The 13,274-nt window shown below is 32.5% G+C and overlaps 2 protein-coding genes across 2 annotated transcripts in view; both read left to right on the forward strand.

Moving 5' to 3' along the window:
- Positions 1-460: 460 nt before the first annotated feature.
- On the forward strand, positions 461-2,875 carry LOC111695662 (ninjurin-2-like). Its single transcript, XM_023465062.1, has 5 exons — positions 461-582; positions 1,298-1,402; positions 1,847-1,923; positions 2,082-2,168; positions 2,450-2,875. Exons 1-5 carry the CDS (start codon positions 547-549, stop codon positions 2,586-2,588), a joined length of 444 nt encoding a protein of 147 aa, XP_023320830.1. The 5' UTR covers positions 461-546; the 3' UTR covers positions 2,589-2,875.
- LOC111695658 (dedicator of cytokinesis protein 7) overlaps positions 2,731-13,274 on the forward strand; it is a gene marked incomplete at its 3' end in the record, with an annotated part of 66,180 nt that continues 55,636 nt past the window's right edge. Inside the window, 19 exon segments of the mRNA XM_023465055.1 lie at positions 2,731-2,815; positions 3,544-3,842; positions 4,285-4,389; positions 4,715-4,829; positions 5,591-5,679; positions 6,094-6,198; positions 6,860-6,917; positions 7,898-7,936; positions 8,594-8,661; positions 9,041-9,132; positions 9,193-9,272; positions 9,534-9,626; positions 9,684-9,947; positions 10,016-10,108; positions 10,188-10,289; positions 10,357-10,443; positions 10,929-10,985; positions 11,307-11,398; positions 12,141-12,248. Of these exon segments, the coding sequence (XP_023320823.1) occupies positions 3,799-3,842; positions 4,285-4,389; positions 4,715-4,829; positions 5,591-5,679; positions 6,094-6,198; positions 6,860-6,917; positions 7,898-7,936; positions 8,594-8,661; positions 9,041-9,132; positions 9,193-9,272; positions 9,534-9,626; positions 9,684-9,947; positions 10,016-10,108; positions 10,188-10,289; positions 10,357-10,443; positions 10,929-10,985; positions 11,307-11,398; positions 12,141-12,248 (1,691 nt within the window).

Below are 13,274 nucleotides of genomic sequence, written 5' to 3' on the forward strand. Positions count from 1 at the left end.
TAATAATTGTATTGATATTGATTGATTGATTAACGTTTATTTCTATATGCATTAAAATGCGAGCATCTCAAATACAATTTTATTGATAAAATGCTTTTAGTATCCACTAAAACTGTCAAACGAAATTTTTGGGATTTTAATTACAAAAATATTTTGATACGCGCATCTGATCTGAATGCCGCAATTCATTTAAAATTTCTTTCTTTCAGGTGACTTACCATCCGAACTACGACATTTTTTTTGGTCTTTTTGAACTTTTAAACTGTAGATTTGAGCAATATATTTTACAGTTTAGTTGACAATAAAACTTTCAAAGAAATAAATAGTCTAATAATTACAATTTTTAATGGCTGACTTACTTTTGCGAATATTCCTAACGAGATTTTCAAAAGACGGAAAAGTACATAGTTTGGTGGAGAAGGTAGAACGGTTGGTTGATTGATTATATCCGTAAGTACGAATCCCCCGTAAACTTGCATTATTTATCAAAACAAATTTTAAAATTCGTAAGTGTAAGTAAATATTTATATTTAATTGATTTCTGCGATGAGAGGTGACAACGGGACTGCTGAAGAAAATGAGGTGAATATTTAAACTTGATTGTGAACTTAAATAGGTTTGAACTTATCCAGTCGCAGGGCTGATATCAAGAAAGTGGGGGAAAATGTAAAATTAAGAAAACGATCGAGTTTTATGAAATGATTTCCGAAATGCATCAAAGCTTATTATCTTATACTCAAGCTTATTAATAGCAATTTTTACTGTGGCGTGTGCTGCGGCTACGACAGGCTAGAGGGCCGCGGCCACATCACCAATTATATCCATGTGTTCCTTACGAGATCCATGTACAAAATTGATAGGAGGGGGGGGGGGGGCCAAAAATCGTTCTCTAAGTTTATACCCTAAGATCTTTGCTCAGATATTTATAGATTTATATGAAAGCTATAGCTGGACAAATATAGCTAAACCAAATTGGCTGAAATGTTTTGAGGAAACCCATGCGTATTGTGGGGTAACAAAAGCTTAAAAAATCGAATTTTTATCTCCTTCACTATTTAATTTATTACCACGAGCAACGCTTGGCACTTTGGCTAGTACTAAATTAGGTTAGTGCAGAACAATTTACGGGCCGAGCGCTGCGGCTAGGACAGGCTAGAGGGTCGATCGCCGCAGCTATGACAGGCTAGGGCGGGGTCCTAAAAGCGTCCTCTAGGAAATTGCCAATTGATGGGCGGGGGTCAATAATCGTTAACTAGGACGGAATCCGATATTGATATTAATAAAATATTTACTTCAGCGGCTCTCTCAGCAGCAAGCAACTGAGACCCAGCAGACTGATGATGGATATCTGGATGAATCAACTCATCTTGAGAAAATGGGAGATTACAAATCATACGCAAAGGTACAGGTTTACTTACAAAGGACAAGACTTTGGTCATCAAATCAAAACTTTTTAAAATATAACTATAGCTAATTAGAGATAAAATTGGGTGCACGAAATTTGATTTATCAAGCATACAAAACACTGAACATTTAATCTGTACTAGAAAAAGAGGACTTTTTAACAATTTACTGGTACATTTATTTACCAGGAGGACGAACTTGAGCTGATTAACGTTTTCGGACACTTTAAGTAGGACGCACATATAATTAGGACGCACATTAAAAACGCTTTTAAGCACCTTTTTTTGATGGGTAACGGCACTACCAATAGTTTGCACTAAAGATTGACATAGATACATAGAATAAATGTTAGCGTTATAAATTAGATAAAAGAGCCTTTTCCTCATAATCAGACCATCTGTAAAATAATCTAATAAATTTTGCATTAATATTTTTCTGGCAGGGATTGATGGATATTGCTTTGATTTCAGCCAATGCAAACCAACTCCGGACTGCGCTTGAATATCCAGTTCCGTATAGGTACAAACATTAAAACAAAATTGACCCCCCCCCTCCCCTTTTATCAAAAAAATATCAGTTATCTTAAGAATTGCTTTAAACAGTAGAACTTTTTAAAACATATTTCTGATTTATTCAATTTATTTTACTCTACATTATTTTAACATTTTTAATTCTAGCACTATCTTGGCCTCTATGATCGCTGTTTCGATCCTCCTTCAAGTGATCGCTACACTTCTTCTTGTGATTGAAAGGATGACCTGCAAGTAAGTTATCAATTAATAATATTCTTAATATAATGTTAAAAATTATTTGCTAAAGGGAAGAAAATTATTATTCTAGAAAATAGATAGCCTTGTAAACATATTTAAGAATTGCAGCGCAATTGGGATCCGGATTCTTATGATTTATAAATAACTTGGCCTACTGATCTGGATCTGCAAGAATGGGGGGGAAAATATCAACAAAACGTGTTCTAAAAAAGTTGCTTTTATTTTATTTCATGAAAATATGCATTTTATTTTTGTGAATTTCAATAATAATTTAGGAAGCATGACTATGTCCGGTGTCACAAGTACAACCTGGCAATCGCTATCCTGGTTTGCTTTGTTATCTTCATCAACATCTTCATTACCGCCTTCGGAGTCCCGGGAAACAATCCTAAAAGTTTTAATTCCTCCTTGTAATATGTTTACTTGACACTACTTTCGGAGCTACTAAGGACCGCCATCGGAGTCCTCGAAATAATTCTAACAGTTTTAATTTCTCCTTGTAACATAATTACATGGCACCGCCTGTGGAGTTCATGCAAGTCATCCAAATTTTTAAATTTTTCATTTAAACTTGTCAAAGGCTTACCCAGCAACTCCAGCAGAGCTTATTAAAACCTTTCGAATGTTATTATTTTCTAAGTGTATTAGGCTAACCTGGCTTGGAACATCCCGATACTAAGCTTTAAATCTTGAAAAAAAAATAAGATATTTTGCCAAAAAAAATCAAATTCAAAACTAAAGAGCTTTTCCATTATTAACTTTATTTTTATTGGTAAAAAAGATAATAATCCCAAGTTTACTATTTTGATAAAAAAGAAAGACACAACCCAATGAGTTGCATTATTTATACATTTTTAACAACTGTTCTTTGAGCACTATTACAAAACAAGTCTTTTAATTTTGTTCTGAAAAAATCACCCTCCACTACAATTTGAATTTCTTGAATATGCCCCCCCCCCCTTCTATCGGCAGCCCCCCTTTCTGCTCGCAATTATACATTGAGTTTCTTATCAAATCCTTGTTATCAATTATTATGCAGTTCTTCGGCTTATTTCCTCTGGGCATTAATATATATTTAAAAAATTAACATTTATTATTATTTATTTGTGCTTTTCGTCCGTAAGTAATTAAAATTAGAGCTTTTTTTTACTTGTAAGAGTGCCTTAAACAATTCACAACAGTTCGTTAAAACCCAAAATTATGCCAAAGCAATATACACAAAATAGAAATATGTCTAATGAAAACATTTTTTACTTTTCTATATTTGTATTTTAATATGTCTTTCGTAACATTTAACCATTGCAGTTTTTTTGCTTATATCTCGGGATGTTTTCTTTTGAGTAAATTCATATATCACTTGCTTTCCTAGGTGAAAGTATATGAACATATTATACAGATCTTTCATATTATACTTATTGTTGCCTTCATCTATTCTCAATGTAACATTCAATGTTTTATGTAATTTTATATATATACGTTTAAACTCATACGTAAAGCTTAATCTTAATACTATATAGCCACAATTCATATGGTATAGCATAATTATTAGTTAATACTCAGTCTCAATATTTCTGTACAATGTATGATGTAATCATCTAATTTCAGATGACGCAAATCTACTAAAATGTCGAGCGGTAACCAACGCGCATTTTCTACTCGGATTATTAGGTTTGTATTTATGTTAATGATATTATTGTAGGAAATCTGACGGAAATATAAGACATGTTCTTGGGAGTAGAAGGAATATTATTGTAGGGAACCTGCCGGGAATATAAGAAAACATGTCGCCCATACTGGCGGGAGTAGTAGCAATGTTATTATTATAGGGAACCTGCTGGGAATATAAGAAAACATGTCGCCCATACTGGCGGGAGTAGTAGCAATATTATAATTGTAGGGAACCTGCTGGGAATATAAGAAAACATGTCGCCCATACTGGCGGGAATAGTAGCAATGTTATTATTATAGGGAACCTGCTGGGAATATAAGAAAACATGTCGCCCATACTGGCGGGAGTAGTAGCAATATTATAATTGTAGGGAACCTGCGTGGAATATATTAAAACATGTCGCCTATACTAGCGGAAGCAGTAGTAATGTTATTATTATAGGGAACCTGCCGGGAATATAAGAAAACATGTCGCCCATACTGCCGGGAGTAGTAGCAATGTTATGGCCGGTATTGGGAGAACGTCTGTATCATCCAACAGATCCAGGTTCAGTAAATTTTTTCAGATTCCTCAGCAAAGAAGGTTTTGGTAAGCCTGTTCAAATAAAAAGTTATGGATTTACTGACTTTTACTTGTAATTTTAACTTTGAAAAATAATTGGGATTTAACACTTTAAGTTTAAGAAATGATTTGAGTTATACTGAACATTTTTTCTATTTATGTTTGGTTTGTACATTTTTTCTGGAATTGTTTTGCCATCTACATTGGACAAAATGACTCCAGAATGCGTTTAAATTAAGCTCAATACTGATTCAAATTCTTAGTTCTATTAGTTTTTTTAACTAAAATGTTTAATTTTAATAATTATCAGGCCGATGTCCTCCACCTCTAGCAGTCACACTATTGTATCTGAAAGTGTTGGTCTGGAACCTATAGATTACGAGGAATATGTTTCCAATCATAGTGAACGAGATCCTTTATCCCAGGTGGGTCAACCCCCCCCCCTTTTTATCCCATGTTGGTCACCCCCCCCCCCCTTCAACTATGTTACCCTTTGCATTCGGGCGTGTGCAGGGTTAGAAAAAAACCGGGTTTACAAAAAACCAGCCCAGTTTTATTGTTTTTTTTTGTTGCTTTTTTGGGGCTTTGAAATTGAAAGTAATAAAAACCTACTAAAATTCATACTAATTCACAATAATGTATTATTATTTAAGCGATAGGTGAACTTTTTATGAAAAATAATAATGTTGTGATAATAGGCTATAATCATATATAAATACTCTTCAAATACATAATATCATGAACCTCCCATCTTCATGGGGGAAGACTGCAATTTTTTATATTATATTTAACAGATTTTGTCTTATATTTTCAGGGTTAGATATATTGTTAAAAAGTCATAGCTAAAATCCCTTAAAGACTATTTTTCCCCAAACAATATTAAAATATTTTTAACTAAGAGCAAAAATGAATTTTTGATATTTTTAATTCGGATTTTAAGAAAAATTTGTGTTTATGTTTTGGGAATATTAATACGTTTTAATGATTAAGACCAAAATATTTTAAAATTCAAGTATTACTTTTTTCATTTTCATTTTTTAAAAACACATTCCAATTTTGTCTTCAGTAAACTAATTTTTTAAATTTTTTTTCAAGTCTGTAAAGGACGTTCCAAGATGCTTAAAGTAAAATCCTAAGTTTTAGAAGAAGTAAAAATAAAAATAAAATTTTTTGATTGATTTTCTAGATGCTTGAATTTCCCCCTGAGGATCTGGAGGTTAATATTGTTCCTCGAAAAATCAGAACTGTTCAGCATGTACTGCCAGAGGAACCATAGTAAGTCAAATTGATAACTAAATTGATCTATTTGATTTAAAAATTAATCTCATTGACTCTCCTGAACCTATCAATCAATAAATTGACTAATCTGCCTATTAACCAGTCAATTATTTAAACAATTAACCAATTGACCATTTTACCAAGTGACCATTTGATCATTTACTAATCATTCGTTAACCAATCTATCATTAAACAATCAATTTAACAACCAATTACTTAATTATATAAATATTCAATTAATTAATTAATCAGTTGATTAACCAAGCAATGAATTAAACAAACAATCAATTAACCTAACAATCAACTACCAAGTAATAAAACAATTAAACAAATTATCAATTAATCAACCAATCAATAAATGAACTAATCAATTAACAAATTAATTAATCCATCAATCAATGAATATTCTAGTGAGGAGCTGGATCCTAAAGTGCAGAATTGTGTTGATTGCTACACCTCGGACTGGGTTGTAGTTACAAGGAAATACCAGCAGTATAGTAGCAGTGTTACCATCAGGTTAGATAATACCAGCAGTATAGTAGCAGTGTTACCATTAGGTTAGATAATATCAGCAGTATAGTAGCAGTGTTACCATCAGGTTAGATAATATTAGTATACAAAGTAGCAGTTTTACCATCAGGTTAAATAATACCAGCAGTAAAGTAGCAGTGTTACCATCAGGTTAGATAATTTTAGCAGTATAGTAGCAGTGTTACCATCAGGTTAGATAATACCAGCAGTATAGTAGCAGTGTTACCATCAGGTTAGATAATACCAGCTGTATAGTAGCAGTGTTACCATCAGGTTAGATAATACCTCAGTATAGTAGCAGTGTTACCATTAGGTTAGATAATATCAGCAGTATAGTAGCATTGTTACCATTAGGTCAGATAATATCAGCAGTATAGTAGCAGTGTTACCATCAGGTCAGATAATATAAGCAGTATAGTAGCAGTGTTACCATCAGGTTAGATAATCTATTAGTTACAATTAACACAATCTTTTGCACTATATGGATTATGGAACGATGTAATCTATTATTATCTCTTCACATTTCTTTATGGCGCATTGTGAAATATTTATAAATTCTTTTTTTTGTCAATAATTAGATTATTTTATAATTAAGAGTGAAAGCTGGGCTTTTCACCTAGTTTGATTTTAATCTATTGTTATTTAGGGATCGAGGAGAAGAGAAAATCCATATTTTGAATACAATTCAGAAACAGGAATTTGAGGTGATAAATTTAATTTGTTGAAATAAAATCTTTCATATTGTTAAGATTTATTTTAGAAAAGTTAAGGCAATTATACCATACTTAGGGCTGGGCACTTTCCGACTTTTTTGAAATCATTCTGTTCCGTTCGAGAATTAGTGCCTTCAGCTAGATCGTTCTGTTCTTGTTCCTTTTTTTCCATATGTTCCGATCTCGTTCCGTGCTGTTCTGTTCTTATTCTAGGAACAATCATCCTGTTCTGTTCCATTCTTGGTATTTTTAGTAAAAGAACGGTTCCATCCCCCTGTTCCGTTCTTAGTCAAGAACCTATTCATTCCCTGTTCTGTTCTTAGCCAAGAATTAATTATTTCTAGATGATTTAGAACACATTTCTGATTTGAAATCCGTTCCTGACTTAAAATGCGTTCTTGATAAAAAGAATGTGTTCCTGATGTTAAACGTTCTTTTAAGCTAATATCTGTTCCGTTCCAATGTTTTAAGAACGCGTTTCGTTCTTTTTTCAAAACTATGGGATTGTTCTTGATAGTTCCGTTCGTTCTTGTGAATGAACGATCATTCTTCAAGAACGAATCCTAGCCCTAACCATACTAAGGGATACAAAGACCAAATTTTCTTGGACTTCAAAGGCCATGGGGTGGTGTAGTAATTGAGCAAGTTTTATTAAGTATGCGAATCAATTGCACAGTGGTCGTCTTCATGCTACAATGGATCAATAGCTACAATAAGGACTAAATTTTCCTTTACAACATTCTGAACGTAATAAGGGGTTTCTTACATGCTAAATTAGTTAAGGAACCCTTGGTCAGGAAAATGTTTAATTGTTCAAAATGAAGCTTTTGTGAACAGAGTGAATTTTTTCACTTAATTCAAGGGGTTGTTAATATGCATAATATTCCCCTGCATTGAGGAAGTATAGGTTTGTAAATCTTATCATTTAAAGAATAATACAATTCAAGTAGTTGTTACTTTTTCTTTCTTAGGTTGATGATACCCCTGATCCTTCTCCTCAGTACCCAGACGTGAGTATTAGTAGTCTTATCTTATTACATAAAACTACCCAGTGTCAGGGTGATTTAAATTTTGTATTTAAATTTTGATTGTAATTTTATTTCTAAAAGATATATTCATAAACTTACCAACTGAGACAGCATTTAAAAAATAAATAATTACACTTTTTTGCTCTGCAAAATAAAGTGCAGTGTGTGAAAGTTCTGGTTCTGAACAAAATGGATATAATTGTTTTTTCTATGTTTGGTTGGGAAGATGTTAGGTACTTGCCCAAAAGCATTTTTCCAAGAAGCAACTTCCCTAGGGTATTTATTGTCCCAAATGTTCCTAAATGTACAATTTCCCAAGCCGCAACTTCCCAATTATTTCAAGCCGCATTATAGCTCTACTCAGATAGTTAGGGTTTACATGAGTTTATGTTGTTTTGAAAATTCAAATGTTTAAGAATTATAAATCCAACTCTAAATCTTGAAAGATCTTAGATTTAAAAGTGACAGGTTGATAATTGTAAACCTTGATTCATTCTGGACATTACGTTGCTTCTTTTTAAATATGCTGTGTTCTGGGCTTTACTTAGGAGCTGATAGCTTTATTATTATTATAAGATATCATTATTGAACAAAATTAATTAGATTAAGTAAACAAATTCTGACAGAAAGTGAACCTAGGCTCAGAAACGTAGTGGAAAAATGAGAAATTTTAGAAGGAGTAGTAATAGTAGTGAGACGTTGCTCAGGTGAAGTTAACTAACGGAAACTGAAATTTTATATTTATTGTAAGTAAGATTCATATTTATTGATGAGGCTCAATTTTCAATTTTCTAACAAACTAATGTTCGAAAGCTAATGTTGACAATCTTTTGAAAGTTTAAAGTTGATAAGAGTTCAATTTCCATATTATATTTCAGTTTAGAAAAGCTTACCAATCTATGCTTAGCAAACCTTGCTTCATATAAGAAAGTTTGGGAAAAATCCATGGTTCTTGGAAAATATTCCTCTTTTTATTTTACCATGGAAATTTATGTTTACTCTAAATATAAATTCTTTACTTGAAGATCTTATTCCTAGAACCATTAGAATTTTCCAAATACTATTTTGATATCATAGCTCTCTTAGGGGGAGATTAGCAACTGCCTCCTCTAAATCCTCTTTGTTAAACTCTAATGAGTCTATCATTGAATATGATACTGGTTCAGTCAAGAGTGAAGGTAGTAGACCAGATTTTGAAACAAAGAAGGTCACCCATAAATTGAATTAAATATAATAAGGTTTTGTCAGCACTAGCACAAAGGAAAGTCAAAAAAGAAGAAATTCCTTGAAAACCTCTAGTAGTCTTAGGAGGGTTCAGGTAACGAAAGGATAACACTATTGTGTAGTAACTCTGTAATCAAAATAACTAGTGGGGTACATATCAAGTTGACAGAGGCAGGAAATCTCAAAGGTGCCAAGAATGCTCGTCTTTTCCTGATTCAAGAAATTAAACCTCCATTTTAAAGTTTGTTTATTGGATATAAATCTCAATCGCTAATGCTAAATGATATTTTAACATATCTATCAAAAGAGAAATTTTAGATAGTTCTGAATTAAACCAGTTATTATCACCGTATAGGAGAGAGCTCCAAATGAGGAGAAGGAACGAAGATTGTCATTTAAGAATTTAAGATCAACTTCAGAAAAGCACTTTAGAAATGTTTCAATTAAGGTATGATGATATATAATGCACATGTGGATAAGAAGTATTATAAAATATCATTTTTAGAAGCCTAAAAAGGTGTCATGGATGCTAAGTCAGGAAGATGACAGAATATCGATAGCTTCAACAGATTCAAATTCCTCATTCTTTGAACCTTACTTTAAAGTCGATCGTTGTGAAACTCCAAGCAATGAAATTCAAGAGATTTTCAAGTCCAATGTTGTAACGACAAAAGTAAAAATGAAGTCTACTCCATTTGATGAAAGTCCATTGAACATAATGACAGAGTCTTTTGAGTCTGATTCTACGTTAGTTGCACAAATGGATGGGGTAATACAAATGCTTAGTAAATGCTTGTTAGATAAAAAGAAGTCAAGCTTAGTGATACATTTGTTAAGGAAACAACTCCTACCTTTGAAGATGTTGTGCTAAGACACAGACCTGAAGATTCTTTAGCACAGAAGCTCCAGCTGATAAGTGGGAAAAAGCAGGGATGATTTAGAAACAAATGCTTGAGGGCACTAGGACTTCAGGGTTATTTACTCCTGGGTTTTCATTGTTTCATTTTAGGATGAAAACAAATCTGGTTCAGAGACACCTCGTGGGAGTTGGGCTAGTTTTGACCTGAGGACATCTAAACCTGATGATCTTTTACCAGGTCTTCTTGACAAGGTACTTTATCTAGATGATGGATTATTTATGTTGTAAGTTCAAAATAAATTCTGTCTTATATTTGAAGGTTGATCCTGATCTTTCTGAGGAAGAAAACTATAAGAAGAGACAAGAAAATAGACCAGATGCACTATTTTCTCTCTACCCAGAACAGGTTTGTGTTCAATACTTAAACTTTAAACATTCTGACAAAGCTACCCATTATCCAAGCTATCTTCTATGATTTTTTGGCCTCACTAACTAATCACTTCTCCCAACAATCCTTAATATCCCTCCGGAGTACATGGATCACAGGGTTAGCATGACATGTGGCAATGCTACTGTCGTAGTTAATGTGTACCAATGAGCTCCATTGGCATTATTGGTTATTTGGGGATTTTTGCAGGCAGTGTAAAAGTTTGGTCTAAGGGGAAATTTTTTTTAATGTCAAATCTTTTAAGTATACTATTGAATGAGAAAGTGCTAATCTTCAATGTAAACTTAATTTTTTAGAAGTCAAATCTTTTAATTTGAAGCAAACAAGTAATTTTATCTTTTGAATTTATAAACGGTTAATTTTAAGTCATTTTTAGTGTTGGTTTTGGTTTTAATGATATCATTCTGTTATTGAAATAGAAGTTTTAACCTGGATTCTTGTAGGATGAGTTTACTATGGTCGAACGAAGATCTGTAGCTGATATGCCAGCAGAAATCCAGGTATATAATTGTATAAACTTTACAAACATCCATCTTGCATTGCAAATTTTAAATATTTATTAACTTTGTTGACAATAAAATTTATAAATAAGTAGATTAGAGGATTGGTGTATTAATGGTATGATTGGTTGATTGAATACATAAATTGATTTATGGATTGTTTGAAAACTTGATTAATTGGCTGACAGGTTGGCTGATTGAGTGATTGATTCTCTCATTCATTCATCCTTAAATTTTATTCTTTTATTAAACAATTGATTGACATATTAATGACTGATAACTGATATATTAATGAATTGTTGGATTGATTTCTGTTTACAGGGACACCGTATCCTGGTAAAATGTCTGGAGCTGTCCTTGTCACTGCAAGACGTGGAACCGGTGTTTGCTAGTATGGCGCTTTATGATGCAAGGTAGGGGTTACAGTAAAATGTGAAGAAGGTTCCCTAAAATATGAATATGAAAATAAACGACACTTTTCCAAGCTTTCAAAATATCAATCTTATTTCGAATTTTAAACAGAATTTAATTGAAGATTTTTATCAGCAGAACAAATGTTTTAATGCTAACACATTCTATGTTTGCAAAAGAATCGAAGAAAGAAAAGACGATTTTACAAAGAAAAGAATAAAAGAATAAAAGATATGGTCAAACATAAAGGATGTCAAAAATCGGCGCGAATGAAAAGGATGCTTAAAAATGCCCGTTTTGTGTAGAACCTATATCTTTTTCACAACCCATAAAGCCTATTTAAAATTTTTTTCTAAAAGTTGTCAGTTCATCGTCGAAAAATACTAATAATCCACCACCAGTTTATAATAAATATAATTAGACAATAAATATGTAACTTTCCTTTTCCCTTCTGTTCCTTTTCCTTTGATTTCTATTTTTTAAATTTTTTTTAGAATTGTGTGGAAATGTTCCCACAACCTCTATATTTGGAGGTTTTAAAATATTTTCTCCTGAAACGCTTAATATTTTATTATTTATTATTAATTATTTTAATATTGCTTGGAAGGTTTTCCCAATTTTTTTTTAAAGTGTCTTCATATAATTTTTATATTGCATAATGCACAAATCCAGGGGTTAACTTAAAACATGATTGGATCTTAAATTAGTTTGTAACTTATATTTGTTTTAAAAATGCATATCTAGGGAAAAGAGAAAGATGAGTGAGAACTTCTACTTTGATATGAACAGTGAGAGTGTAAAGAAAATGCTGTCTGGACATGTTGACTATGCTGATATCTCCACCTACGCTCGGTAATTAGTTTTTTAAAGGGATTGTTCAGATATCTCCACCTACGCTCGGTAATTAGTTTTTGTAAAGGGATTGTTCAGATATCTCCACCTACGCTCGGTAATTAGATTTTTGTAAAGGGATTGTTCAAATATCTCCACCTACGCTCGGTAATTAGATTTTTTAAAGGGAATGTTCAGATATCTCCACCTATGCTCGGTAATTAGTTTTTGTAAAGGGATTGTTCAGATATCTCCACCTACGCTAGGTTATTATTTTTTTTTAAAGGGATTGTTCAGATATCTCCACCTATCCTCGGTAATTAGTTTTTGTAAAGGGATTGTTCAGATATCTCCACCTACGCTCGGTAATTAGATTTTTTAAAGGGATTGTTCAGATATCTCCACCTACGCTCGGTAATTAGATTTTTTAAAGGGATTGTCCAGATATCTCCACCTATGCTCGGTAATTAGTTTTTTCAAAGGGATTGTTCAGATATCTCCACCTACGCTCGGTAATTAGATTTTTAAAAGGGATTGTTCAGATATCTCCACCTACGCTCGGTAATTAGATTTTTAAAAGGGATTGTTCAGATATCTCCACCTACGCTCGGTAATTAGTTTTTTTAAAGGATTGTTCAGATATCTCCACCTACGCTCGGTAATTAGTTTTTTTAAAGGCATTGCTCAGATATCTCCAACCTTGCTTGGTAAATTTTTTAAAGGGATTGTTCGGATATCTCCAACCTACGCTCGGTAACTTTTTTTTAAAGGAATTGTTTAGATATCTCCACCTACGCTCGGTAACTTTTTTTAAAGGGATTGTTCAGACATCTCCACCTACGCTCGGTAACTCTTTTTTTTAAAGGGATTGTTCAGATATCTCCACATACGCTCGGCAAATAGATATTTTTAAAGAAATTGTTTAGATATCTCCACCTATGCTCGTTAATTAGATTTTTTAAAGGGATTGTTTAGAATTTATTGTTTTCCTAAGAAAGAAAAAATAGTCGTTTTTAATGTTATGTTATAAGACACAAATACAAGGAA

The sequence above is a fragment of the Eurytemora carolleeae genome, unplaced genomic scaffold, assembly GCF_000591075.1.
Source record: "Eurytemora carolleeae unplaced genomic scaffold, Eaff_2.0 scaffold234, whole genome shotgun sequence".
Lineage (NCBI taxonomy): Eukaryota > Metazoa > Arthropoda > Copepoda > Calanoida > Temoridae > Eurytemora > Eurytemora carolleeae.